Source organism: Lotus japonicus, chromosome 3 (assembly GCF_012489685.1).
Source record: "Lotus japonicus ecotype B-129 chromosome 3, LjGifu_v1.2".
Classification (NCBI taxonomy): Eukaryota; Viridiplantae; Streptophyta; class Magnoliopsida; order Fabales; family Fabaceae; genus Lotus; species Lotus japonicus.
In genome coordinates, this window is record NC_080043.1 from 27,730,600 (window position 1) to 27,755,511 (window position 24,912).

The window sequence follows — 24,912 nt, forward strand, 5'->3', positions numbered from 1 at the left end:
GTTGAGTATATCCACTGCAGAAATTAACATCCAATAAAATTTATTTATAGTAATGAAGAATCAATTCTAACACTTACAAAATATGGAATCAAACATGCTATTAGGAGAGTTGGTAAAGGATTTGCCACGCAGCCAATTCAATCAAGAGAAACTAGAAATACTACTATATATAAGGCATGTTGCCGTTTAATATCAGAATTTTTTTCCTCATGAACACTGGGATACTGTAGGTACAACTGGTTGATTCAGAAACAATGTTATGAGCACGAAGGCTTGCTAAGGATACAAAATAAAATTGTTACAGAATAGAAGATAGCACTGAAGAGCACTGTAATAATGGAATAAACAACTCTTTTGTTAATAAAGAATGACATTTTTATATGCGAGGGGATCAGGGGAAGCCAATGGAATGACAAAATGGAATGGAGCTCCCCTTTGTCAAAATTTTTGAAATATACCTTGTATGATACTGCCAAGTGCCAAAGCATCATACTGTCTCTAGCCTATACATTTAGTTAATGGAATGAAGTAACTTCTCTTCGTCACTTGAAACGTCACCGGGAGAGAGCTGAATGTGTGATTTGGAATTCATCTTGATCCACTCATTTTCTACACGGAAAAAGATCCACTGGAAGCGGCGGAAAATCTCCAAAGCAGCAATAGTGAACACTGTGAGGTAGTTATGGCGAAGATGGGCAGATAGCTTGTATGTCCATGTGCACCGCAAAATCAGATTGCTTCCAATCACCCAAAAGTAAACCTGCAAACCGTGGATATGTAAACTGCGTCAGGGCACTGAGGAAACAATATATTCCTTTATTTCACTACTCAACTGTTCTTTTTGTTCTTCTTTGACCATGTGGGTTTTCACATTTTCAGCAGACCAGTTAGAAGCACATTAATAAGTTTACAAGCATATGTAGATTTATAAGTGGTTGATTGAACCATCAATTAAACTATTGCACCACGAATTTAATCAACCTTTAAAAAATATTTATATATACAAGCATATAGACATATATATAAATATTTATATATTTAAACAATCTATTGCATCATGGCCAATTTAAATTTTTTAAAATTGCTAGTTTTTCTTTATAGTTTTCACCTTATTACTATTACGTATTTTTTATATATACTTGGACTCCACACACACTGCCAAACTATCCTTACCCATCTCCTCCCGTGTAACATATGTGAGAACACATGCGGCTTGCTGAACTTGAATATTCGAGTGAAGCCACTGCAAAGTTGAAAGGAATATTTATCAGGGTATCACGAGACAGTCATCAGACCCAAAAAACTAATAATAGCTCCAATTCTGGGAATGAAGCAGTATCTTCCATTTTCAAATGTGTTTAGGCTAAGATATAAAATCACTCCTGACAGTAACATATCTATAACTTAGAAAGAAGCTTAGTTTACTAGATTGAAGGGAAAATATCTGGCATACCCAAGGTCCCAATCTCGAGTCACATCCCAGTAGAAAGAGTATGATGAGTTCACAACACTTGACAGAAGCCAGAGAGGCCTATAGAAGTTTGTCCACTTATCAGGGAAGACGTGATATTTAAGGGCAGAAAGAAAAATCACTGGCACTGCTGTTGAATATTTTAAAGCTGAAACCATAACCAAAAGCAATGAATATCATTATAAAGCAGTATAATCATTTGTTTACAAACATGATAAATAATTCAATTTAATCTGCAATGAAAAGAAAATATAAGACCAGCAGTTAAAAAACAAACATCACAGTTCTTAACAAAATGGCAATTCAAATAATCAACATCATAAAATTTATAAGTTTAAATTATACAATATAATATGCAATGATGAGAAGTTAAAATGTTCCTTTTCCAATCAGCTGAAGAAAGATGCAAAACACTGAGAGCAGTTAGCCCTTAACATGATTTTATCTGTTTACTTCTTATTTCATTTGATGTTTTTCTGGAAATGAATAGTAAAATTTCCTACTATAAGGGCTTGAATCCTTGGTCATGGGACTTGTTAGAAATTATTAAAACAATATATTGAGAGAATTTTCAAAAAGCCAAAGATTCTCTCAGGAAAGCTTCCATAGTGTCATCACAATGGATAATGCTTAATGGTACGAAAAGGGAATCATAATTTTTGCAAGAAAATTCAGTAGTAACTAGTTAAGATATCTTTCACTTTTTCTCTCCCCCATGATTTACAATTTGTCACATGCTAAAATGCACAGCTCCATAGCATGAGTTGCAACATAATAGACACGAAAAGAAATGGAGTCCTAAACACTTGGAAGCAAAGGCTGGAAAGCATGCAAAATAGATTCAAACAATGCCTTAAATTGTGTATGATTCTAATTCGACACACATTATTTTGTAATAAATACCTAGATAAAAAAAATCTAAGTTAATGGATGACATCAATTTAGTAGGGAAATGGTTTCAACTATTGTTGTAACTTTCAACAATTTCATAAGCACATGAAATTTAGATGATGACAATTACAAGTTCTAAAACGGTTACAGAAAAATGGCATTGATTAGAGCAACAAAAAGCTCTTACCATTCAGAAGACAACTTTTCTCGCCAGTATCTTTATACTGTCGGAGACATTGATTAAGGCGGAAAAGGTAGGGCAAAACAAGAACCAAAGGGATTGCAACAGAGTGACTGCCGCAAACAGAATCAGCTTCCAACCAAGCAATTGTGGCAACCTGCAAAGAAGTTTTAAAAATTGGAACCCCTAGTGAGAAAACTGAAGCATCAGCTGTAAGGAAAATACTAAATATATAGGTCCAAAAAGTCTAATTTTAATACATAAGCTCTACAGCAATGAGTAATGGTAAGCGCAATAAAAAATATAGCCAAATTACAAAACACAATATTTAGCTCTAGAGAACTAAATTTTGAATGAAATCAAGGAAACTTTCTCCAATATCCCAATGCTAAACAAAAGGAATTTATCATATACTTGAATTTGACCAAATTCTGTCATAATAAGAACAGGAAACTCAGAAGTTTTACAAAAGACGAATATATATATATATATATATATATATATATACTACCCTATTAATCGATGTTTCGTTGAGGGTATTTTAACTGATAATCATAACATGAGCACCAATTTCAAAATTTCAGAACCAAACCTGTCGGTGGACCATTCTACATACTGAACGCTCCAAATCAGAAAAGACCTGCATAAAATTGCAATAATAGTCAAAATGAAAATTGTAATGCTTTAATAGAAACTTAGGAGTAAAACTTAGACCAACGAATTACGTCAATTCTAAACTCTCATATTATGTCATGTGTGAGTCAGTGTTGGACCTCTGGATCTGTAATAAATCCAGGCAAAAGTACTCAGGAGGTGAGAATTTCCCAAGCCTTTATAATAAGCTCTACTTTGGCCATATCTCTAATTGATGTGGATCTCAACAGACCTGCTCACGCCTAGGACTAGACATTTGGAGCATGGAGGTTATAAGACTATTTTTTTATTGCACAGGGAAAGCTGTGGGGCCATCACTACAGGGTCAGGTAGATTTCATTGGGAAATATATGGGGCCAAGTTGATTTTTGGAAAGTGGTGGGTGGCCTAATGTTGAATTTAGGATAAGCCCTTATACCATATTAGAATTAAAGTATAACTCTACCCCCAAAAGCTAGCTCATAGGTGAGGATTGTCTAAGCCTTTATAACTCCACCTTAGCCATATATCCAATCAATATGGGATCTCAACAGTGGACAGATTTTTCTATACAAAGGTCATATTGAATAGAAAGCATACCTTTACCATGGAAGTCAAAATATCAGCCAAGAAAAAATCAGAGAATGATATTGCCTGTTTTCATTAAAATAGAAAAATATTAGGCCATATTCAACCCTAGTTCCTAGAAGATACTAAAAGCACCAATTGTTAAGGAATCAGGTACAGCAAGAGTAAGAATTAGGCTCAGATATCAAGGATTGGAAATTGGAATAAATAAAAAAGAATAATTCTCTTCTAGGTATAAAACTGCAATATTTCCCAAGTATCTTCAAAAAAGATCATAGAAAGGTTCAACTTATTGCCTCTTCAAGGGTTTTACTGATGCATGTAACAATGTAAACACTAACAATGATATTGATTGATTGCATCTATCATGAAAAAAGTTCCGATAAGGTCATTAATTTTTACAAATTCATTATGTATTATACATAGTCTTGCCAGTTTTTATCCTCACTTCACTACACTCAGAACAGTGTGTACAAAAGCATCTGCATTGCAATCATCTCACCTAATGCACTAACACTGGCTGCATACTTTTTTAATGACTTCCAAACAGGGGAGAGGAAGTTGGATGGATGCTTCAGTTATATTTATGAACAATGAACACAAAGAAGAAGCATGTTTCATATGAATTCATGCATTCATGCTTAAATATCTGCCTGCTTATGCATGCATAAATATATGTCACACATTAATAAACAGCATCAACTACTTGAAGAGTACTACTGCCAGAACTTACTAATACAAGACATGCAAATGAGAGCAAGCTTACCTGTAATGGGAAAAGAATTCGCCAGAGTGTCCTTAAGAAGTAATATCTAGATGAAAAATAAAAGATATCGAAAGGGAATATCAAAACTACTACAATAGCAGCATACAAGAGCACCTGCAGAAGAATACGGGGAAAATTAACCAAACTTCCAATAAGATAAAGGAAGCACAATGAAATCAAATATTCATTAACCATATACAAGCAATGAACAAAAATAATATGCATTTACAAGTTATTTTCTGCGTGAAGATTAACCTGAAAGTTATACTGACTACAATTTTCATAGGTGACAAATAAATATAACTTGCTGCATGGTAAATGTCTAATTTAAATTTTGACACCACACAGTTTTGGTCATTCCGACAAGCAAGCCTTACCTATATACCAATGATGAATTCAAATTAATAAATTTGTTAAGTAAACATTGGGAAGATATTTAAGTCGAAATACTTTTTTTTTTAGAGAACATAAGTTGAAATACTTAATGTGATGCAAGAAGACAAAACTGCAAAAATGGTCTGCCTTCCTGACCCCACTGTGAGAAAAAGAAAGATGTGCAATAGAATCAACAATAACATGATCCCAGTTGAAGTATGTAATTTTTTGGGACAGCATAATCTAGGCTACATGATAATTTGATTCTCTTTTCTTCACTTAACTATGGTCCTGAGCCCAGTCTAATGACATTAGGTTTCCAATAAATGCTCCAACTAGAAAGAATCTTCGCAACCACATCCCCACTGCTAGAGATACTTTGAAGCCAAATAGCCAATAAGCTTGGCCTCTTAGATTAGTTCATCATAAACTTAATGTTATTGTATAATCAAAGATATTAGAAAAGAAATTTCAATCAAATTAAATATAGTTAAGAAATTTTCATACTACAATACCAAATTGAATAAGCACGGAAACAAAGCTTCAATGATAAATAATAAGAGTGGATGCATCTATTACACTGGTTGTGATGCAGCATATGAGACTTCTCCACGAGAATAAAGATAAATATATGCTGTCATACTGGTTGGAACAATAATTGTCATCCATGTGGCACACTGAAAGATTCAACAGAAAAAAAGAATTCAATCAATCACTCGAGACAAATTATTAGAAAGGCCTACAAAGTGCAAAAGGAGAAAAATAAAGTATTAGATAAAAGGTTCAGAAGAAAGCCATTTGTCAGTTTAGCACTATAATAACAGTAATTGAAGACAAAACTAAAGTAAAGACTATATCATAATGAAAACAGGAATACTTAGACAACATTAGCACTCATTAATAATCCTATTCCTACATATATTCTAGAGGAAATAGTATTCCTTAGTTCAGTTTAAAAAAACACGGAATAATGATTATATTCTACACCTTGATCCATAAGGAACCCCTTTCCTCCTAGAGATGTGGGAACGCTCATTCCTTTAATACTGGAATTCATGTTTGTTTCCTTATTTATCTTTACTAGTTCGATCTTCTTTTATGTACTAACCAAGCATAAAAACAGAAAGAACAAAAATGAAATTACAAGTCCATTCTGAAGCAAACCAAATATTGGAACAGAAATGGTTGGCCTATTCCAATTTCCAAGTAATGCCACTCCCATTTTTATTTCCCGTACAGTAATGCAAAATCTGATTTTAGATGCCAAACATGACATGATTCAAAGAGGTGAGTTGACACCTTCCATATTTCCCGGTGAGACAGATGATTTAGATCAAGATCAAATATTTTTGCATAATTGACTCCTCCCTGGGCAAAAACCCATAAGTTGATTCCCCAAAGCCAAACCATCAAAGCCTGAAATAGAAAATGAGATGAAACAAAATGATACAACTCAGAATGTAAAGAAAAATTGAAAGTACTAATTTAACCTCCTTGAACACAAATCCAAAGAGATGTTTCCATGTGTGCATACAACTGACCACAAAAACACTGTAAGACGGGGGAGAACTAACCGAAAGAAGAAGAGGATTAAAATACAAAAATGCTTCATATAGAAATAATTCCCGTTTGTCTGCACTCATTCTCATGACAGAATCCCATCCAATCTGCAATTTTCAAAGATGGCAAATAAGATTGTGGAAGTATAAAGAAATGCTTTAGTCAAGGGGACACTACCTTAACCTAAAACCCCACAGGGTTTGGTGAGAATAAATATTGTAGAGAGAAACTATAACTGACCTTGCAACATATGAAGCCCCAAATAAGGAAAAATAGTACCTGGAAATCCCATCTCAATTAGATTCTTGAAAAAAAGAGATAGAAGGAGAAAGAAAAGGAAATAAGGAAGGATGAGAATCAGTAAGAAGCACACAATAGTCATATTGCAGCTCATAATTACAATAATTTATGCAACAACAACAACAAAAGCCTTATCCCACTAAGTGAGGTCGACTATCTGGATCACACTGCGCCACTGAGTTCGATCAAAAACTAAATTATGAGGGAGACTATTGATAATGAGATCATCTTAAAACTATAATAATTTATGCAACTAAAAAAAACTGTGCCAGCGATTTGCTGTTCTGAAATAAATTATGTAACCGACCACATATTTTTCTCTCCAAAAGAATCAAATATAAATGAAATAAACATTCCATTCCATCTGACAAGTTGCGCGTCCACTCAAATGACAGCATCAAACAACAAATCTGACAAGAAAGCAATGCTCTCTAAAAGGTTTACCTTCAATCTCCACAACAAAACAGGCGACGGCATTATTGCAGAAGCACTCATTGGTGTCGTGCCACCCCTTGAATCATTAGCCTCTAAGGGATACAACAGACCTTCCTCGACGCCATTTTCCACCTCATATTCATCTAAGAACATAGCAAATATCCCGCGAAAAAACCAACATAAACAACAGATTCAGTTATGGAACTTTGAAATGCAAATGATCAAGATACCATTACCAACCATGATCATAGACAACAGTTCTGCTCCCAGATTTGCGTAAATGCGGACTATTAGCAGGAACCGCAGCACCTCCGAACATAGATGAATAAACAAACAACTATGCCTCTTTAACTCGAACCCCCTTTCAATTAACCTGTTAACACGCAGAATTTGAAGAATTACTCAACGAATCAATCAATTAATCTCAATTAATTAACTAAATGCAAACTGATTTCATAAATCAACATCGAAGAGTGTAATCAGTGAATAGAGGATTGCGCTATGGGATCGTTCGATTCGATGCATGAGCTAGCTACATTGGGAATTGAAATGAAAGCAAAATGTGGATCGGAGAATGGTGGGAGAAGAGGACTGACCTGATCGGAAGGAGGCGTTGATCGGCGAGATTAGCGTAGTGGTGGTGGATCTCAGGCGGCCATGGGTGGCGGAGGAGGGTGGTGGCTTAAGACTGAAGAATGAAGATTGAGATTGATTGAGGAAAGAGCAGTAACCTAGCTAGCCTAGCACTAGCACATATCAAACGCGTTAATTTCTGAATCTGTCTGAATAGAGGACCGGTCTTGCAATTTTTTAAATTTGGTGCCTATTCGAAATCATCAAAATTGTTGAATTCTACACTGATTTCATAAATAAATACTACTATTAAATAGAGATTTCATTCAACTCTTTGATTTCATTTCAATATTGTCCCTTCATAATTATGAGTTATGACAAGGTGGAGTGGAGTCTACTTAACGCCAACTTCTTGTTCTAGGTTTTGGTGGTTTTGCTCAATTTCAAATAAGGTATGACTCGATCTCATCCATTAACTCGTCCTAACTTAAGTTTATGAAATTCTTCACACTTCATTTAAGTTTCTTTGGATTTATGATTGAGTTCGGGTTTAAAATATTAGTCATGTCAATTTTCATAATCGAGTGAAAGACAAACACAATTCGTTACGAACACCCATAGTCTCCAACTAGCTTCAAAACATGACTTTACATGTGTAGGAACTATCCACCAAGGATCACAATTTCCTAGATTAATATCACAAAGATTTTCAACTTGTCATGAACACCCCTAGTCACCTACTAGTTTTTTTTGATAATATGGAGGACCAATAGCCCAAACAAGACATCTAAACTACTCTAGGAATAACAGCCTCAATCAGATCAGCTCTAATAAGAGGGAGCAGACCAAAGGGAGCTTGATCACTAGTAAAATTAACTTCTATACTACGACCAATATGAGCTAGAAAGTCAGCACAAAGATTAGCTTCTCTAAAGATGTGGTGAAAGGAGATATTCCAATCCGGGGAGAACAAAGCAGCAATTTCTTGGATGATATCTGCAAAGGGATGCTTAACAGGACAATGCACTGTTAGGAGCTCAAAAGCAGCTTTGGAGTCTATTTCCCCTAGCAAGTTCTTTGGTTTCTGGCTTTCCAATAAGTGCAAGCCCCATAGGACTCCCCATAACTCTGCACCAAGAGGGTTACAAAACTCCAGGCTACGAGTAAAGCCTCTGATAATTCTACCCCGCGAGTCTCTAGCCAGACCTCCACAGGAAACTTTCTTACTGTGCAGAAGACTAGACCCGTCAACATTCAACTTCCAGGTCCCTTCCTGCAGAAGTTTCCAAGAGACAAGAACAGTTTTCCTATGCAGGTCGTCAATTTTATCCGGGGACAGCAGGCTTTTGGTGACTTCTGCTGCAAAGAGGGTAGCATTAATGATAATATTTCTGGGTGAAGTAATATTATTATTGATGATGAGATCGTAGCGATCCTTCCATAAGTGCCAGGCAATGATTCCAAATAACAGAGGCCACTTAACTCCATCATTGTGACGTTCTTTTCTTTTCAAGTTGTATTCAAGCCAATTCGTCAAGCCCAAGCTATAAAACTTGACCCATTCGCTAGGAGAGATAAGGGGGTTCCAGACTTCTTGAATGCACCTGAAATCCCTTATCACATGGATAACTGTTTCCTCAGCTTCAAGACATCTTGGGCAAAGAGCATCAGCTGTCATATTCCTGCGAAATCTCTCGTTATTAGTGAGAAGTCTATCATGTGATACTTGCCAAAGAAAGGTTTGCACCCTCAGGGGTCCCTTGTACTTCCAGACCAGATCAAAGGTCTTCGAGGAATATATGTCGGGGTAGTTGAAAATCAGGGAATAAACAGATTTGATGCTAAAGTACCCATCTATCGAAGGTTTCCATGTAGGAAAATCCTCCCTTTTCCTATCATCAGGAGGTTTAACTTTTGCTATCTCAGTGCAGATATAATCAGGGAGCATCTGCCTCAGAATCTCCCATTTCCAAACACCATTACTTGCATAGTAGGATACTGGCAGAGTTTTAACCCAACTATGGCTAGAATCAGGAAGATAGTATACCAGATTGTCCATAGTAGGGAGCCAGGAATCTGTCCAAAAAATGGTCAAACGACCATTACCAATTTTTCAAGTTGCTCCCTGGTTGGCAAGGGGCCATGCATTACATATGCCTTTCCAAGAGGGGGAATCAGTGGGTTTATGAGAGGGAAAAGACCTGACTGCAGGGTTGAATTTGTATTTGGCCTTGAAGACCTTGACCCATAAACATTCTTCATCCCTTAGGATTTTCCAAGCGAGTTTAGTCATGTAGGCTTTGTTGATGGTGTGTAGATCCATGAACCCCATACCTCCCTGCTGCTTGTGAGAACAAATAGTCTCCCAGTTAACCAAGTGACATTTCCTTCTCTTCACAGTAGTACCCTAGATAAATTTTCTGCAGAGCTTCTCAATCTCTTTGCAAATACCCAAGGGGATAGGGGTCGTTTGCATCACATAGGTGGGCAAGCTGAAGAGACAAGATTTATTAAGGGAGACTCTTCCTGCAAAGGAGAGGGTCTTCACCTTCCAGCTAGAGAGCTTTTTCTTGACTTTGTCTATTAAAAATTGGAAGTTGTCCTTTGTCATGCGAGAGTGAAGAAGGGGAACACCTAAATACATTCCAAGATTATGAGTTTGATTAATACCAAGCTTTTCTAAGATCAGACCTGCCAAGGAGTCTTGCACATTTTTAGAGAAGAAAACTCTAGATTTTGCTATACTCAATTTCTGACCAGAGGAGGCACAAAATCTGCTGAGGGTATCTTCAATAAGCTGAGCTTGATCCAAAGAGGCTTCAGCTACCATAATGACATCATCCGCAAACATCAAGTGGGAAATAGAGGGTCCATTCCTACCAATTTGAAAAGGCTTCCACTCTCCATTATTACAAGCATCTTTAATAGCATGTGCAAGGCGCTCAATGCAGAGCACAAACAGATAGGGGGATAGAGGGTCCCCTTGTCGGAGGCCTCTATGAGGTTTGGAGGGCTCAATGTATTCCCCTCTCCAAGCAATAGACATTTCAGAACTAGAAATACAATTATAAACCAGGTCTATGAAGTGCTCCTCAAAGCCAAAAAAAACTCAGCGAAGAATTGTGGACGGAGGAGAGAAGGAAATCATGACATTACATATGCAAGAATTGTGGACGGAGGATAAGAATTTCCTAGATTAACATTATAGAGATTTTCAATTTTATGCTATAGTAGCTCCAAGCTTCCAGCAACCCGATATGTATCTATAGTGAAATATCATATAAAAGATGCATCTCATTATATAATTAGATTAAAACCTAGTGTCATGCAAAGTAGATCTAATGACTGCATAATTTCTTTTATAATTCATCACAAATACAATAAATTAGTTCTATTCATATATAATTTTTTGATAGAATTTGAAATCGACATGACATTTGGGCAACCCGAACCTGTTTAGTTTTTGGACTTTGTTAAACTCACACTTCATCAGATTTCTTCGAGTCTATGGATAAGCTCGGGTTTAAAAAATTATTTTGTCAATATTTAGAGTCGGGTGAAAGACAAACACAACCCGCCTCAACCCATCTGACAAACATCTCTATTTTCAATTGCTTAAATTAAGTCATTCTACTTTCAAAATTAGACAATTATGTTCCAGACATATAGTTGCCATCTAATAATTAAGGGATAAAGTTGACTTGATGACAACTTTATATGAATGACATGTTAAGACAATTTATATCGCTTTTCACATACAAAAGTTGTGATATATAGCAATTTTTTAGTTAGTTATTGAATGAAAAGTTAACATTTTTGGATCAATTTTGTTCAATTTTAAAAGTAGGAGTTAGAGCAAATGAAACTATGAGGACCAAAATCACATTTTCTTGAATCCATAGGGACAAAATGCAATTAATCCATATAAGTATTTGATTTTATTTTTTTCAATGTTTTTTTTATCATGTGGTAAACTTGTGAATTTTAATTGGATAATTATTACCCGACTCAATGATAGATATTAGGTTAGAACCACCAGTCAGATAAGGGGAAAAATCATCATCAAGCATAACGGCTTTTATCACTAAGATATGATCTCCTGTGATGGACGAGAAGGAAGTTCAGGTCATCAGAGAGTGGGAGCCTCCTACCGACGGTATCTGAGTGATGGTCATCCCGAATATTTTTTAATCTTATTTTAATTTTTTTACACTATGTATAGTTTTTAAACTGAAAACATATTATATATAATTGAATTAAGTATATTATTTCAAAAAGAGTTAAATTATATATATATATATATATATATATATATATATATATATATATATATATATATAGAGAATTAGAAAGTGTCAAACTTGCTTGGAAAACAAAATGCTACTCAGAATTAATAAACAAGAGAAATTAATGATAGGAATATTGTTGGCTTCCAATTCCATACATTGTGTATGTAGCACATTAGCTCACAAAATCACCAGAAGCAGCGGAGCCTCTGGACCCGGCATATGTTTGCTACAGGCGAAGCTTTACCTCTTCAGCACTCCATTACCATTACTTGACACTCAAGATATTGTTAAATAGGTTGAAGCTGAAGAATTGCACAAGTGGGAGATGAAGAACTCTTATATGTACATGCAATTAATGAACGCTCTTTCTTGTAAGTTGGAATAAACCTTAATGCTATAATAATCACTATCTCTCACGTACATTCGGTGTAATCGTCCATGTGTGTGCTATGCATTTGCTTGCTGTTAGTGAAGCCCATTTAGAGTGTGCTGGTTTAATATTAGTATAAAAAACTAATTTTGGTTTCTTTTAGTGATTTTATGTGGTTGGTTTGTATTGATTCTTTCCAATTTGCTCTCTTGAAAGTAGGGGTGTCCAACAAACCCGAATCGCCCCAAACCGGTGTAATTGGTCTTTTTTCACTCATAGGGTCAGTTCGGTTTGGACACGGGTCTAACCGGCTTAAAATAATGGGTTTCTTATGGCGTCGGTTTCGGTTTAGACCCTAGCCCGACCGAAGTAAAGAAATACTGAAAAATATCCAGCCAGCCCACTATCATTCTCACACACGAAGAGGCTCAATCGAAGAGAGTAAATGAACCCTAACAATCTGAATGGTTTACTCTCATTCACCCTAGCTAGTCGCCCCACTCTCATTCTCTCTTGATGCGGAATAACCCAAGCGTTGTCTCCCTCGCTTCCCACTTGCATGATGCTACGTCGCGAAGGTCGCCAGTGCGTCGCAGTGTCGCAATGAGACCTTACCAACGAAAGTCATAACCAATAACCCCATCTTCTTCAGTGGTGAGTTGCAAAGATCTTCCATGGCTTCGTCGTCAATGAGTATATGTATACATGGCTTCGTCGTCCTCTAAATCGAAGAATTTGGTGGATGTGCATGTCATTGTCGTCTAATCCTCACCTCCGATCACGCTTTTATCATCCATCGACATTGGCTTCATGGAATTGCCAAGTCAAGTCTTTAACTTTTTGTAGTTTCTCACCTTCATCTTCTTCTATGTTGCAAAATTTCAATTTTTAGATCATTGTAAGTTTGTAACATTGTTTTTAATATACCATTTAGATCTTGATATGTTTTTTTCATCTCTTATTCCTTTTTTTCACAATTATTTTATGGACTTACAATTGTGCAATCAAACCCACTGACCAAACTAAAACTGAACCACCCGTCCAGTGAATAGACAATGGCGGGCATGATGGTTTGGTGTTTTTCACCCAACTAAAATCGAGGTTTGGACCGAACCCAGCCGTTGAACAACCCTACTTAAGAGAGAATTTTATCCTCAAAATCTTATCAATAAATCTGTTTTTGCTTTACCATAAAAAAAGCCTGGCTGAGATATCCTAAAGAGTTAAAGAGTAATAGTACTATTACTCTTCAATGACACGATATATATCATGATCATTCAATCAATCTGTTTCAAAAACTAAAACAAATAAAAGAAAACCAACAAGCTTAAAATCCATAAGTTCCACGGGTTTTCTTATCGCTTGATCCAAACCACTACCTTATGTTTTTCTTCCAGTTTTAAACATTGTTGCAAATTTTACAACCCTTTGTAATTTCACAGCCCTTTGTAATTGTTAGAAACGACCTCAACTAGCACATGGATATGGCTTCAGTATATAGAAACATGAAGAGGAGGACGACCATCACGTAATATTAATTAATTAGACAAACAAACATAAATGAATAATTCTTAGAGGGAGAGAGGGCAATATCAGGTGGTGTGATGCGAGGGGAAGGTAGTTGTGGGCTTGTGGCGGGATAAAATACATAGGAGAAATAAGAAACACAAGAGAAACATAGAGGACATAATGGAGGAGGAAGTAGATGAGGTAGCTGTGAGAAGAGTTTGTGAAAGAAAATGTCACAAAGAGGAGGTGATCGTGTAGAAGAAGAAGGGTGTGGTTTGGAGAGGAAAGAACTTATCTGAGAGAAAAAAAAAACTCACCTAATATGAGTATGATATGAGAGAGAAGCCCCCTTAAAAAGCATATGCATGCGGCTAGGTTTGGGGGAGTAGATAGTTAGAGTGCCCGCAACACAATGATATCTTATGTGCTGTACGTACTTAGATCCATTTCCGTACCACATTTCAAAACTTTCACAATTGACTGATCCTCCAAACTTGTTGTCCACTTCTTAATAACCTCTCATATTTGAATATTTGATAGCACAAACGACTCAAAATGCAACTGCCGATCTGATTTTAATAAGATGGTTATAAAATTTGTTCAAGATTGGTTTATTCGTTGGGTTACCGTTTTTTATTAAATTTTGACTTTTTCCACCTGATTGATATTTTTTGTTTTTGTTTTGAAAGGCACCTGATTGAATTAAAATCAATCTAGTTATCACAAATATTTTTGAGATTTAGTATCACAAAAATTATGATCAAAATTAGGAAACCCAGTATTATTTACAATGATAAATTATGGAGCTGTTTTAATTTTAAATATTTTAAGGTAAACACTTACCCCTAAAAAATGGGGTTGTCTAAATAACCCTTGTTAAAAATTGGGTTAAATCACCCTTTAATGAGGTGTTCCAATAATATTGTAACACATGTCTTTATGATAAATAACTTATTTACACAATAAACCAATCAATTAGAATAATAACATATAACTCCTACTCCTAAACCAATCAATTAGAACCCAAATTCCCAGTTTCTTCCATGTCTGCTTTAAACTGAGAACTTATTTTATGTTTCGTTCACATGGCAGAAAATAAAAGTTCACATAGATCTTAGAGGATTTAATTTGGTGTATCTATTGCTTAAACTATATGTCTGATGAATATTGAATATTGATATAATGATCTAAATTTTCAAGAAAAATCTCTTGATCTTTCTAGCCTGGTTTTGGCGATATTTTTCTGCTGCATAATCCCCTAACAATTATAGTAATACTTGAACATTACAATCAATTTGATGAGAAATGTTTATTCAACGTATACGAGTTTACTTCATTTCTCACAAATCAACAAAGCAGAACCAGAAAATGGAAGAAAATGGGGATTGGCCGATTAGGGTTTGAGAAAAGGATAGATGTGTTATTATCATAACTTATTGGTTTATTGTGTAAATAGAGTATTTATTAAAATGAATATTATGAAAACAAAAAAATAAAATACAATGATTTGGAATTTATAAAGACATGTGTTACAATATTATTAGAACACCTCATTAAATGGTGATTTAACCTAATTTTTAGCAAGGGTTATTTAGACAACCCCTAAAAAATACATAAGTTATACTTATTTTCTGTTACAATAAATTATACTATTTTTTTGGTTACAGGAGGAAAATTAACTGCAAAACAGAAAAACTAGCTAATTGCATTCAAATGCAGGGATGCATAAACAAAGGAAAGGGGCCTCTTCCACACTTGACACGAAACATTCGTTATTCTTGCCTCACAAGCTAGACAATCGGCTGTATTGTTCCTCTCACACTTCACACTGAAAATTATCCAATATTTTTAATTATTAATTTACAAAAAAACATAGCCCATTTTCTCCCCTTTTCTGGTATAGAAATAATCATGAAATACAACACGTTTTTTTGCCTGGCTTGCAAGCCCCACCAAATGTCCAATATATATTCAATTTTGAACCATTTCTACCAATTTTTCAATAAGCCACTTTTTTAAGGGAATTGCTATTTAGTAGTAAGAATGTAGAAAATAATGTTCATAAAAAAAAGAATGTAGAAAATAAGAAACACAACAATGGCAAAAAACTATTGGCACTTTATGGAAAACTGGGCGGTTATTAGCTTGCACCTGCATTTTCCGAACATTATGGTTTTGCAATTCGTACTTTCCATTCCGTACTATTAAGTCCTTTTTTAATTAAACAAACAAAACTGAATCTGTTAGTTACTTACGATTTTTTCGGCTTAGCTTCCTAGATATTATAATCGATGCTTATAAAAAAAAAGATATTATAATCGATAAGAACAATGATCAAGATTGAACTAAATTCGTTGTAAAAAAGATTAAAAGATTGAACAAATTCATTTAGAGGAAAATAGAAAAAGAAGCACATGGTAAATCTGAACCACAAAGTCAGAATCTGTTACCTCAAAAATCAATTTCAGCCTCAAAAAATCAATTTTATAAGTATATTCCTATAAGATACTTATAAATTTGTATTTATTTTCAGCATAAGCAGTGTCCGAGTAAACTGCAACTAAATTTACCAAAAAACTAATGCCCGAAATTTTCCACCACAAGCCATTCCACGTCACCATTATTCCCGAGTCAAATTTGATCATGTGGCAGCAACAAGAAAAACAAACCATAAAGAATGTTACTGTGTCATGCCACACTCATTCAGTTGCCACACTCAACCTGCATAACTGGATCATCATCTTAAGCAAACATACTTTCACTTCTGAATCTGCATTTTCCTTTCTTGCTCCAATCCATGGTATCTGTGTTTCTTGATATCAGATGATTTTATGTACCAGCTTTGTCTGGGAGGAAGTTCAGCTTTTTTTTTGGTTAATTTAATAAGGTAAGTAAAGCTCACTTTTTCCTTTTTTGTTAAGCTAATGGGGAATATTGAAGAATGTTCATGTGACTATGTTAGAGGTTTCTTATTGATGATGGTGCACATTGGATTGTTCTGCATGTTTGGCTTATTTTCATTTGCACATTTAATTTCAAGCTGATAAAAGGGTGATTTCTTGTTTTGTCATGATGCTTTGATTTTTGGTTACTTTATCTTGAAAAGGGTAAGGAGCAAGCAAGGTGGTTCAAGTTTTCAAGATCAGAACTCGCGTTAAAGGATTAGTCACTACTGTCGGTGGTGGATACCCTCAGGCTCATCAAGAAAGTTTCAGACATTAGAATAAACAAAGCTGAGTTCCCTCTCCATCAGCTATGTTAGATCAGTTTAGTTTAGTTTTTGGCTTGAATAATCAATTTTAGCATGGAACCACTATGTGAGTTTTGTGGGGTTGCAAGAGCTGCGGTTTATTGCAAGCCAGATTCTGCTCGTCTTTGCATGGATTGTGATGGCATTGTGCACTCTGCAAATTCTCTGTCTCGGAGGCACCCTCGTTCGTTTCTCTGTGATAAGTGCAATTTCGACTCAGCAACTGTTCGATGTAATGAATTTAAGCAAATTCTGTGTCAAGCTTGTGATTTGAATTCATATGATTGTATGGTTTTGGGACATAGGCATCAGCCACTGAATTTCTACACTGGTTGTCCATCTAATACTGAGTTTTCGAAGCTTTTGTCACATGTGTTTGATGCTAATTCCTCATGTGGAGGTTGGGAATCAGTTACTACATTGCTTAAAAATGACACTAGTAAGCATTTGGAGCAACCTGATAAGGGTGGTTCTTCTGGTTTGGTGAGTGATAAGTTGGATGAAGTAGTGGAGCAATGTGTTAAGTTTGAACCGTGGACTGGACAATCTTCCATCATTCCCACTAAACCAAATCACACTCAGTATGGCAAAGATCCAGCATTTTTCTTTCCTCAAGACTCAAACCAGCAAAAGGTTGTTACTTCTACTCATTTTGGTTGACATTGACAACATGTGTGTATTCTTTTTAAGTTTGAAAAGATAAGGCAACCCCTTCCATTTCAGAAGTATTTGTCATCTAATTTAATTACACAAGGATTAAGAAAGCTCCTAAATAGCCTCAAATCAATTATAGAAAAAGTGTAGCAGCAGTTGACTAAATTATCCTCTTAAAATATTTATCTCTCTACTAATGCTATCATTCAATTTAGTAGAGAACTGAAGATAACAAGAGATAGGATAAAGTTTTAAGAAAATCATGTCTTCTTACTTCTTAAATTGTCAAATATAAATGAAACAAAACTCTTTGAACTATAATAGTACTTCACAGTGTTTTTCTCACTCGGATAAGTGTTAGAAACACTCTTTTAAACACTCTCCTATACACTCTATGTGACTGGTCTACTTTTTAAAACACTCAACATATTTGCCTCACTTTTGAAGAATAAATCAACTGGATAGAGTGTGCTTAAAAGAATGTGTTGCTAGCATTTCTTAGACAAGTGGTTAATAGTAATGGTTCCAGATCCAAGTAGTAGTATCATGTCCCTAGCTTTCTTGAGAAATGGCCAGGTTTTGCCCATTCCTCGAAAGAAGTTTGTATGGGATCCCTATCCACCAAAATTTTGACTTCTGTTGTATATTTTATTGGTCCTCATAAGAATACTCTGTTGTCCTAACTCCTAACCAAAGCTGATACAAGCTTTTTTGTTTTCTTTTATTTGTTTAACTCATTTTAGCTGCAGGGATGTCCTAATGTCAAAGATCTAGGAATTAATGAAGGGAATGGTCTCTGTGAAGGCCTCAATGTGGATGATGTTCAATTAAACTTTGAAACTACTGCTGAAATATTTGACTGCTCTCAAGGTGCCCCAAGATACCAGCTTGAAGGTGGAGAAATGGACTGTTTGTTAATGGATAATAAGAACATAATAGTCACAAAATCTAAAAGTCTTCTTGAGAGCACCATGGAGGTTATCCTGCAAACTTGTTTTATTATTCTCATCTTTAAAATGCTTTATCGATATATAAGATGTTTGGACCAACTTTTCCTCATAATCAATTCTGGCATCGAGAATTTACACACAGAAGCTTCTCCCCAAAATTGATTTTGACTTTAGAATCAGTTATGTAGAAAGATTCATATTAGGTTTACTAGTGACATGCTGAAGTAACTGTTTCCTATATGTTTGTTTAAGGCATCATCGTCAGTCCAACAAGATTGTGTGGCTTTTTCACCATCCGGGGCCGGCGGCTCCTCTAGTGTGATGCAGAACATCAACAGCAATGCAAACTGTGCACTAATGACTCCTAGCTGCAACAGAAACATCAATCTGGGATTTCCTCAGGGTCAAATTCCTTCAAACATACCAATTCAATTACCCAACATTTCTGGTGAAAACAATGCTACTGAATATCAAGATTGTGGGCTATCTTCAATGTTTCTGCCAGGAGAATCCCCTTGGGAATCGAGTTTGGAGAGTACATGTCCACAAGCAAGGGATAAAGCTAAGATGAGATACCATGAGAAAAAGAAGACTCGAACGTATGTGCCTTAACAGTGTATATATCTTGGATGCGTGTGGCTAAACAGCTTAATTAAGTGCTTATGCTATAAGTGCTTATTCATAAGCTATTTTGAAAAGCTTAATGAAATAAACTCAAAATAAGTAATAAGTAGGTACAGGTGCTTATTCATAAGTAGGTCATAAGCTATTTACATAAGTTTTGCCAAACATTTTCATAAACGCTTATGCTATAAGATAAGCTCAATAGATCTTCCAAACAAGGCCTTAATGGTAATGAAATGGAAATGGTTTGTTTAAATGAAGTTGACATGCATGTACAAACATAGGTTAAGTTACTATATGTCTAGAACAATTTAATATGTTTGGGTCAGCTTCTCTTTCCTCAGAATCAATTTTGACACTCAGCTCGTAGAAGCTTCTCCCCATAATTGATTTTAACTTTAGAGCCAATTGTAGAACGATGCTCTTAATGATGTTGTTTCTTTCTGCTGAGTTAATTACAACTGCATATTGAAGTTTATTCTCTAAATCATTTTTGTTAATGCTAGCAATACTAGTGGAAAGGATAGATAAGTGAAACTGTATGCTATTGCTAACACATACTTGGAATGAGGATAAACAGCTATTTGTAACACGATTTATTGGATATCATGACGTATCAGATGTGAAGTCATTTTCTAAACTAAGGATCATCTAGTCAGCTGCTCAGGTCTCATGAATTTCACTTATAACAACATTTTAGAGAGCCTTTCTTTGGTGATGATGGGTTGAGATTCCTAACAGATTTCTTTTTTTTTTGTTGATAGGCAAATGTTAGTGGCTAGTTGTTAGTAAGTTACAAATATTCATCCTCAGGGTTTGAACCCTGGACCTTCCCCTCTCCACCCCATATGTCCCCCCATCTCTTACCACTTGAGCTATCCTTCTGGAACTCCTAACAGATTTCTTATGTGCAGGTTTGGTAAGCAAATAAGATATGCGTCTCGCAAAGCGAGAGCGGATACCAGAAAACGTGTGAAAGGAAGATTTGTTAAAGCAGGTGAAGAATATGATTATGATCCTCTTCTGACACCAGAAACCTAAGCATATTATCAGCAATCACTGTCTTTTACATGCAAGATATGGTTCTGATTCTAATTGGTAAGATAGTTCCTGTACATTGGGAATACTTTGTTTGGTTGCCAAATCCGCAGAAGTTTTGTTTATCATATAAAAGTGGGATGGAATTTTAATGCAGCTAGATTATTATGCTAAATCTGACTGCTTAGATGGTTGATAAAGATCTATTAGAGCTTTTAACATGTTAGTTTTTAGATGAAAACAGAGAAATAAAGAAGATGTTGCATTTGGGACTTGCAGCAGAAGGGATTGCATGTATACCAAGATATTGCCTTTAATTATACCAATATAAAAGGTAGAATCTAATACCCTTATCTCTAACCATACATTCACTATTTGAGACTTGAGAGTAATATCCAAGTGGTTATGAACATTATTAACTGAGTGCCTAGATCCTGCTATATATGCCTTTAAAACTTTAGTTCCTATTATGTTTTTTGCTTCTGCTTTCTGACAAATATGATAAGACTTGTTTGGTTGCATAAGCACTAGTCTTGAAGAGATAGCATATAATTTTCCCTCTTCATTCCTAATTTCAAGGCAGTGTTATTTTCAAAATCATCTCTTGTCTTCTCTGTTGACATATGGAGTATATTGGTTATCAGTCATCACTCCTTCAATTGCAGGCCTACATATTCTTTCAGAGGAGGTGTTGATCCATTCTGAATTTTAACAGGTTAGGTTGTTTGAGACTCTGAGACTGAGACACTGTCCTTTACAATCACCTTCTGATAAAGAATAAAAGGGAAACTGGTGTTTGGCAAAGCAACTATATTCAACCTCAATTTTTCTGCTTTCAGCTTGGATGAGATGGGTCCTAGACCTTCACAAAATAAAAAACCACTCTCTCAACTTCAACCATTGTCCAAGGACAGGAACTTCTTGATTTTTGAGACACATCATTTATTCCATTTTCATCAGATTAGAGAGCAAGCATATGGTCAATTGTGGATTGGAATACTATTGTTCTTGACTTGATTGAAGCCAGTTTCTCCTGCAGGATAAACCACATGCATCTTTGGCAACCTAAGTCATTTTTTCTGTGACTTAGTTTTCTACTGCCTCACTTATGTCATTTTCTATTGCTCATTATTTTCTTTGGGAACAGTAGCTATTTTTCAATAATTTTCCAACATGGTGGTGTACAAACATTGTTTGCCACTTTGTCTGCCTTCAAGGGAAGTTGATTTATCCTATGAAGCTTGTTTTGCAAAAATTCAATGCAGGAATTACCAGCAATGATTGTCTATTACTGTTTTTATTCATTGAACATGAGAATAAATTCAGTAGAATTTTTGCTATCAGAGAACAACAGTTGCCTTTATTTTCTAATTACAACTACTTAACTATAAGATGGCCCAATGGTAAGATTGTTGTCACGTAACTTTGCGGTCACATCAGAATCAGCCTCTTACAAAAATGCGAAGTAAGACTACCTATATTAGTTCCACAAAGTGAGACCATCCCCTCCTTGGACCTCGCGCATAGTGAGAATTTGAATTTTAATGCACTAGGTTTGCCTTTGTTTTACTTTTAACTATACTTCTTACATCAACTGATCAAATAAAACCAGAAAATGAAAGAAAAGAAGAGACTCGGGGTCCATATTTTCGAATTTGAAAATGGCAGAACAAAATATTAGTTCAAGGGAGCTACAGTTTATACCTAAACAGAGGTCACCAACGGAGCAGAAGCTGAGCGCCATATTCTAATGCCACACATATACATTTTATTAGGAACCATTTATGCCTGCTTGGAAATTTCAGTTCAACCATACATATTCTAATGCGACACATAATATGCATCTTGGTAATTTCCATGGATAATTTTGATCTCAAATGTATTTCCAAAGTACTCCATGTATACGTTTTCATTTTTAGGGTTGCCCGTTGCTGAAACCCTTTTGAGCTACAAGTGTATTCAATGTGTAGACCAAAGCAGACCAACGTGTTTGAAGGGGTTATTTAGCTTTCACTTTCATTTTAATAAATTTTGATGTTGAACAATTATATTATGTTTTTTTAAGTAAGTGAGAGTCACTTATCTCCTACATTCACACATTTACGAAATTTTCAACTCATATTTTTTCCTAAAATTATATGGTAGAGATATTTTACAATTTATATTGTCCAATTTAAATTCGTTGACAAGTGTGAATTTAGGGTGAATCCAACTGCATGCAATCCAAATTCGAGCAGCACCCAATTTTTTTTTGGAAATACTTTTGAGATCAACATTATCCATGAGTCCATGACTATTACCAAGGTTCTTCTTGTATAATACCATAAACCAATGTGAAACCAAAACCAATATTAATTGCCCTTATGAAGATCTTGGTAATTGCCATGGATAGTGTTGATCAAGGGTAGCTCTTGAGGGAGATGACGGTGGCTAATTAATGAACATGCTTGGTTGAGCTGAGAGTTCCAAGTAGGCATAAATTGGTTCCTAAAAAATACATCGTGTGTTGCATTAGAATATGGGACTGCCCCAGAAGTTCAGCAAAGCCAATTCCCGAGCTGGAAATGTTGTCAAACGAGATGCGTATGGGCAGTGTGTGTGACCGGCAGACAGCCCTACAAGGGAGAAGAGCGAGGTTGAGGGAGGGACGAGAGGAGGAAGCAAACAGAAGGGAAGAAGTGAGTTTTTAAAATAAGTGCCATTTTTTTGTTTTAAAATTTGTTTCGATACTGAGGTGTCTATCTGCATAATATATATGGAAATCTTGAATTTATCTGCATCTAAGATACTGAGGTGTTTAATGTAAAAATGCTATTGAACCCTCAAAAACCAAAATGTGCAAGTTTCTGTTCCTTACTTGGGACCGGGATCCTCTCTTCACATACATTATAAATTGGTGGAAATAAGTGGGGCTTTTGAGTATTTAGAACAATGTTTCACTGAACATTGTCATGTGACATGATAGCTAGGATCATGACCCTCCTTCCTTCATACTCTTACAAGGATAAAGCATTGCAAGAATCTGGTCAGTTAGGCCAAATTTTCTGTTTCATTTTGCCTAATCCTTGGATTGTTATCTAAAACTTCCAAACTGTTTGGCAGTCTTCATTTAATTAATTATTACCACAAATTGTTATGAAGTTTGCCAATGATATATCATTCTGTTAAGGCTGATACAAATTATGACCCAGTCATCCATTTTCCAGAATTACAATACTTAAAATTGTACCAGTTACTCTTGGTAGTTTAATTAATAAGCATATAGTTTGTAATATAAGCAATAATTTGAGATTATTAGGAACATATGAATGTATAAGATACATATTTTATTATATCTTATCACATAATATAACCTATTGATGTCAGAAGAAATTCGTTTCCCTGCTTTGGAGTTTGGAATTGGTTTAAAATAAAACCACTAACATACATTATATCTGAACTTAAAAAAAAAACACATTATATCTGAAGTAGCTACATGCCTACATCTACCGCAAGTTAAAGAAATCTAAAACATTACATCTAGTAATCATGACATTGAGAAAGTGTTTAGCACCTCCCATGTTTAACCATTTAACTTCGAGCTGGATAGAACCACTATGAGCGACAAAGCTCTCTCTAAGAAATATTTAACGCAATTGTATTCACAGAAACTAAAATCTGGAATTACAATACTTAAAATTGTACCAGTTACTCTTGGTAGTTTAATTAATAAGCATATAGTTTGTAATATAAGCAATAATTTGAGATCATTAGGAACATATGAATGTATAAGATACATATTTTATTATATCTTATCACATAATATAACCTATTGATGTCAGAAGAAATTCGTTTCCCTGCTTTGGAGTTTGGAATTGGTTTAAAATAAAACCACTAACATACATTATATCTGAACTTAAAAAAAAAACACATTATATCTGAAGTAGCTACATGTCTACATCTACCGCAAGTTAAAGAAATCTAAAACATTACATCTAGTAATCATGACATTGAGAAAGTGTTTAGCACCTCCCATGTTTAACCATTTAACTTCGAGCTGGATAGAACCACTATGAGCGACAAAGCTCTCTCTAAGAAATATTTAACGCAATTGTATTCACAGAAACTCAAATCTGTGACTTCTGCTTAAACTAGAACAACCTCACTCCAGTCAATCTAAGTACGTGGTAGAAAAGGTGGAAGTTAAAGAAACATAAAAGGGCTAGCTGTGATGCAATCTTGAACATTTTCTTTTGCTGCTGTTGTTAGGAAGATTTCCTAAGGCCCAGCTTATGTTGGCAGGAAGAACAAGCTCTATTGAGGCTCCAATGAGATATCTTCTTGTAAGATTCTGGCATTTGTTGCAGAGAAAACACCTAATGTGCCTGAAGGCCAAAATATTTGCTCCATGAACCCATTTATCACATTCTTTACATAAATATGCATCATCAGCTTGGCAATACAATGAAGCCTCTA

At 35.3% G+C, this 24,912-nt stretch overlaps 2 protein-coding genes across 3 annotated transcripts; one reads left to right on the forward strand and one right to left on the reverse strand.

The window, feature by feature from the left end:
• Window positions 1–136: 136 nt before the first annotated feature.
• LOC130748743 (uncharacterized) lies at window positions 137–8,077 on the reverse strand. Its single transcript, XM_057601988.1, has 14 exons — window positions 7,797–8,077; window positions 7,441–7,573; window positions 7,210–7,343; window positions 6,706–6,744; window positions 6,480–6,572; window positions 6,205–6,321; window positions 5,487–5,582; window positions 4,531–4,644; window positions 3,777–3,830; window positions 3,136–3,183; window positions 2,550–2,700; window positions 1,454–1,619; window positions 1,174–1,243; window positions 137–760 (listed from the first exon to the last, which is right to left on the reverse strand). Exons 2-14 carry the CDS (start codon window positions 7,517–7,519, stop codon window positions 512–514), a joined length of 1,410 nt encoding a protein of 469 aa, XP_057457971.1. The 5' UTR covers window positions 7,520–7,573; window positions 7,797–8,077; the 3' UTR covers window positions 137–511.
• An 8,584-nt stretch (window positions 8,078–16,661) lies between these two features.
• Window positions 16,662–21,788, forward strand: LOC130748361 (zinc finger protein CONSTANS-LIKE 12-like). Of its 2 annotated transcripts, none has more exons than XM_057601581.1 (6): window positions 16,662–16,828; window positions 17,048–17,824; window positions 18,589–18,822; window positions 19,048–19,394; window positions 20,334–20,517; window positions 21,173–21,788. In XM_057601581.1, the coding sequence occupies exons 2-5, from the start codon at window positions 17,246–17,248 to the stop codon at window positions 20,458–20,460; spliced, it is 1,287 nt and encodes a 428-aa protein (XP_057457564.1). In that variant the 5' UTR covers window positions 16,662–16,828; window positions 17,048–17,245; the 3' UTR covers window positions 20,461–20,517; window positions 21,173–21,788. The 2 variants fall into 2 exon arrangements, with proteins under 2 accessions (XP_057457564.1, XP_057457565.1); XM_057601582.1 differs by lacking the exon at window positions 21,173–21,788 and adding an exon at window positions 20,702–20,792.
• Window positions 21,789–24,912: the final 3,124 nt, after the last annotated feature.